The 5156-nt window shown below is 35.7% G+C and overlaps 1 protein-coding gene across 2 annotated transcripts; it reads right to left on the bottom strand.

Annotated features, from left to right (window-relative positions):
* Positions 1–1114: 1114 nt before the first annotated feature.
* LOC137737066 (early light-induced protein 2, chloroplastic) lies at positions 1115–2378 on the bottom strand. 2 transcript variants are annotated; one of them, XM_088682178.1, is made up of 3 exons: positions 2128–2378; positions 1919–2005; positions 1115–1566 (listed from the first exon to the last, which is right to left on the bottom strand). In XM_088682178.1, the coding sequence occupies exons 1-3, from the start codon at positions 2275–2277 to the stop codon at positions 1219–1221; spliced, it is 585 nt and encodes a 194-aa protein (XP_088538304.1). In that variant the 5' UTR covers positions 2278–2378; the 3' UTR covers positions 1115–1218. The 2 variants fall into 2 exon arrangements, with proteins under 2 accessions (XP_088538304.1, XP_068332520.2); XM_068476419.2 differs by having other exon boundaries at positions 1115–1563; positions 2128–2377.
* Positions 2379–5156: the final 2778 nt, after the last annotated feature.

The following is a 5156-nucleotide window of genomic DNA, read 5'->3' as shown; positions in this document are numbered from 1 at the left end:
GCTCCAAAGCTTTATGATGAGGAATACAATGAATTAGTCGACATCTATTCTTTTGGCATGTGCATGCTAGAGATGGTGACTTGTGAATACCCTTATAGTGAATGTAAAAATCTGGCGCAAATTTATAAAAGGTTATCTCTGGTGTAAAGCCTGCTTCCCCGAGTAAAGTAGACAATCCTCAAATCAAGCAGTTCATGGAGAAGTGTCTAGTTCCAGTTTCTATGCGATTGTCTGCGGTGGAACTCTTGAAAGATCCAATCCTTGCAATTGACAATTTGACGGGGTCCAGGTGTGATCTTTCACAACTACACAAGTTGTTGAACTTGCCAGACCCCGCATCTAACTTTTCAGTTCTGGAGTTACAGGGTTTCTCTAAGAATAATGAGTTCAGGTTAAGAGCGGAGAGAAATCCCGTCAACACAGTGTCTTTAACTTTGCTCATTGCTGATACATGTGGTCTTGTGAGGTATATCAGGTTTGAGTTCTATCTCGAGTCTGATACTGTGATTTCAATAGCTGGGGAGATGGTTGAGCAGCTTCATCTTTCACATGAAGATCTGTCGTAGCCGAGTTAATTGATAACTTGATTGTGAAGCTTGTACCCGGATGGAAACCTTCATCGGAGTCGTCTCTAACGAACAAATATGGGTGAGCTAAAGAGGGAGCTTGATGCTATTGGTAGCAGAATTTCTCGAAATTAAGGGAAGAAGAAATGCAGAGTGCAAAGAAGAGTTGGATAGCAGAACATGTTTGGCATTGTACATACATTTGCGTTTACGGTTAGTTATGAAGATTTTCTTGTTCCAAAAAAAAGTGTTTCTTTTTCTTTTGCCTACTATGAAGGTAATTTTGTGGCGCATGTGGTGGTAATTTTTCTCTTTGCTCTAGGCATACTTAAAGATAGGATAAAATTTGTCTTGTATCCGAGACGCCATTTAGTAGCACCATCACCTCAATAATGTCTATTACCCAGTTATTGCATGTACGTATTCTTTGAATGATGGTGCTGTTTTTTTTTTTTTTTTTTTTTCCGATTACAAGATAGAACTTCCCCATGTAAATAGCTCATAATATTTATGCTTGCTAAAATTAAAAGTACGTTTAGATTATGGGGTACCAAAACGTAACATTATTCTTATAAACATCTGTGAACACTAAATACATGTGAGAAATTATAAAGTATTAAGCCAGAAAGCATACTAACATAATGATTAAGACCTAAACTAGGGTTCCGCCCTTCACATACTCGGTGAAGGCCAAGGCTATGAGACCTAACATGGCCAACCTTCCATTTATGAGCTCAGCATCTGGGGTCATGATCCCATCTGATTCTGATTCCACGCTGAGTCCATTAAATAGAGGAATCAATGATGCCACTGTTATCAAAATACTAGTTCCAAGGAACAATGAGACTCCACCATTAGATATCTGAGCGAACACATCCTGCCCCTTGGATAGTTCCACTGCTAGAGCTGAAACAAACCCAACCATTGCAAGTCTGCCGTTGATCCTCTCCGGCACTGGCCCACTGAATGCGAACAAGTCTGAAAACTTTGTGCTAACCTGCTATGAGATACGTGTCACATATTATCCACGTGTGAATGCCACAGTAACGACATATTGCTATGGAACTCCTTAGCAGTACATATATACATTAGGGTAGCTAAATTTAATCTTTGGATGAATATTCGTGTATTGCTCTCGAATAAAGTGGATTGGACTTATATCAATACCGACATACAAACTTGTAGTTCCTTTGACAAAGTCCCATATTATCTTGATTTTAAAGTTTTAAATGTACAAATGCATAATTAGCATGAGTAAGGTAATATTTATTAAACTTTTAATAGTTAAGACAATACAACAAATAAATAACGGATCAATTCAAGTAACACTAGACACTTAAGCAAAACAATACCTTGCTGGGAGAAGAAGGTGTAGGAAGTGGTGGTGGTGGATTTTTTGATGCATTTGTAACTATAGATGGTTGTTTCTTCTGACCATCCTACAAATGAAAAATAAATCAGATATAGTACGTAATTAGTATCATTATTTTATAAATATATGTACTTAAGATGCACATATATAAGCCAAATAACGAAGAAGACAGAAGAATAGAATAATTACCTTGGCCATTGAACATATCCTTATTTGAGGGTAGATGTGCACAGTTGGTGCAACAAGGTGATTCACTCTAACTGATTTATTCTTTCCCGCTCCATAAGCCAAGGAGTTAGCTAGGAATGTTGAATGCATGAAAGTTGCTGATGCAGCCATTGTATAAATATGTATTTTGGTTCTTGGTTAAACACTAACAAAAAGATCAAACTCTAAGCTTTTGGAGACGTAATTTGTTCTTACTTCTTGATATCAAGGTTTGAGCACCTTAGTTGCTTTTTATAAGGTAATGGTGCCCTAGTGGGGGAAGCTTTTTAAGCGGTTTATAGTTTGGCACCTCATCACTGTTTTACTTTCCCAATGACACATGACCACGTCTGTTAGAAGAAAAAAAAAAACTTACTTGAAACATGCATTGTGTAGCTGTAATTATATGACTAGAGAAGAGAATAAAAAGAAGTATACTTCTCTTGAAGGAACGAGAGGCCGACGTACATGCATGGCTGCAGAACATACAACATTACCATCTAGCCAGTAGTGACCATCCTGGGGTCACATTAATTTGTCGGGTCTTCAAATTTTTATGATATTTTGAGCAAGGGAATGATGTCTCACAGGACCACGACTCCTTTCAGCTAGGGGACACTGTATAGCAATAGCAGACACAATTGCACTAGAGAACGGATCTTTATGCTTCATTTAGTTTCATCCGCAAGAAAAATGTTAGATGAGTACTTGGTGGCCCACTCTCTTGGTCACTTTGCATAATTGCACTTGTTTGATAGCTAGGACAGCTTTGTGTGTTTGATCTTGTCCATATATGCCAGGTGCACGGTACGTAGAGACGTGGCACCTCGCACACGCTATAACGTCGCACACAGGGTTGGTTTGTTGTTTGATTTTTTTAGTTCGTCAATATACTTGAGCTTAAAAAAAAATTCAACCAAAACTATATGGATGAGTTAGTCTAAAATACTCTTTAATTTAAAAAAAAAATAGTTTATTGGTATTATTGTAAATGTAAATTTTGTTCGAGGTTGAATTGACAAAACTCCACTGACAAAATAAGACTCACTGTTAGTCTAATTGACGAATACCCGAGAAATAAGGAGGACGTCTGCCAAAGGGCCTTTGATGGCTAAGTCAGTGAATAGTTTGAGAAAAACTAGAACAAAGAGAATTATGAGTAGTAAGTGGCGATTATCGGTTCCCCTGTTGGAACATGACTATTTATAGGAGTAAACCCTCACATGCAATAATAAACACAATTGCACTAGTTTCTTGGTTTCAACTAGAGGACATATGTAATAACAGACACAATTGCACTAGACAACGAAGCTTTTGATTCGTTTTCGCCAAAAAGAAAAAGGTTGGATTGGATGGTTATATTGCTTTGCTTGTTCATCATGGGCCATGACCCTCTCATCATTTGCATTTGTTTGATAGTTTTGGAGAGCTTTGTGGGCAATTTTTCTGTTGTCTAGTCCAAGTAAGGTGATCTGAGGGACGTGGCTCCCCAAACACAGCACAATGAACAAGTCAAAGAATTAAATCTGCTCCCCTTAATTTTTTAAGGTTTTTACTTTTCTAGTATTTTCAGTGTAGTGTAGCTATATGCACAAGTACACAATCAATATGAATTAGCACCAAGTTTAATTCTATATTGCAGTATGCGTGTATGCATTTTTGAAGGTATTTACCGTTTTATACGACGACTAGCTAGTTTAACTTTTGGGTCCTAGTACATGTGTTAACATATATGAACTTGAAGCATAAAGCATTTGAAAAGGGGATGTTACCAACTTTCACCTTATAAGTCCTTTATAATTTTAAAATTCTTGCACTGTTATTTAATAATAAAAAAATATTTTCACGGCCATTGTTAATCCAACAGTATCCTCCAGATCCTCTTTATGAGGATCCCGGGATCCATGAATCGTGTCCGTTCATTATACATCGTGTGATCAGTTTTTGTCAAGTACTGTTTGTGTTCAATTTTAAATAAAAAAAATTTAAAATGATTTCTGACCGCACGATGTACGATGAACGAACACGATTCATGGACTTCCAGGATTCTCACAGAGGATTCGGATTCATCGTTAATGATATGCTCTGTCAGCAATATATAAAAATAGAAATCATCTAACCATTTTATTAGCAATATCATAATTTCATTGTTTAACTAACAAACGTGATTATGGATTTAGTAATTTTTGTAAAAATATCTTTAAAGAATGATCTAAAAAATAGATGATTCGGATCGTTATGAAACATTAAAGGATAAGAAATGAAAAAGAAGAAAATCTATGAAAAAAAATGCTAGCATTTCTTTTTTGACTAATATTAGGTAAACCAAATTTGTCAAACCATGTGATGTGTCAACAATAGAAAATAAGCACATTAATTAACATTTAAGTAATAATTCATTCATCAACAACCATGTCATATGATTGACAAAGTACGATTTAAATGGATGATTTCCATAGCATTACTGAACTTTCGATTTCCCTGCTAAACTTTTTAATTGAAAAACTAAGTACTCAAACTAATTTTTTTTGCCAATTACACCCCTACTATTAGTTTTTCATTCATTTCATCCAAGTTTCTGTTAAATAAAAGCATGTGCAAAACATGTGAATGTACTTCGGTCGCTTCATTCTTTAAAGTAATTGAAAACCCTAGATTTCTAAAATGTCGACCTGTGCAAATATGTGTGATTCTATAGCTTCTATATCTGAAGGTCTAGTGAAGTGACGCTTTTGTCCTCAAATGAGTGTCACGTGGTGTGCATGTGATAAGAGTTAACGTTAATTTGGATGAAATCTATGCAAAACTAACGGTATGGGGAAATCAGCCAAAAAATTAGTTTTAAGTCCTTAATTTTCCAATTAAAAAGTTGAGGAGGGAAATCGCAAGCTAAGCAAAAAGTTCAAGGGGAAAATTAGCAGTAAACTCTTTTTTCTTTTTTTTTTTTATAAATAAGTGAAAATGAGAATTGCTAAATTCTTTAATCTAGATCATTTATAATAAGGGTAACG

Source organism: Pyrus communis, chromosome 13 (assembly GCF_041283825.1).
Source record: "Pyrus communis isolate YQ-2024b chromosome 13, ASM4128382v1, whole genome shotgun sequence".
Classification (NCBI taxonomy): Eukaryota; Viridiplantae; Streptophyta; class Magnoliopsida; order Rosales; family Rosaceae; genus Pyrus; species Pyrus communis.
This window is presented reverse-complemented; position numbering and strand designations above follow the sequence as displayed.

Coding starts and splice junctions, on each gene's coding strand:
- LOC137737066 (XM_088682178.1), bottom strand. CDS start 2,277: ATGGCTGCATCAGCAACTTTCATGCATTCAACATTCCTAGCTAACTCC. Junction 2,006..2,127: donor GGATATGTTCAATGGCCAAG/GTAATTATTCTA, acceptor TTTCATTTGTAG/GATGGTCAGAAGAAACAACC. Junction 1,567..1,918: donor CACCTTCTTCTCCCAGCAAG/GTATTGTTTTGC, acceptor CGTATCTCATAG/CAGGTTAGCACAAAGTTTTC.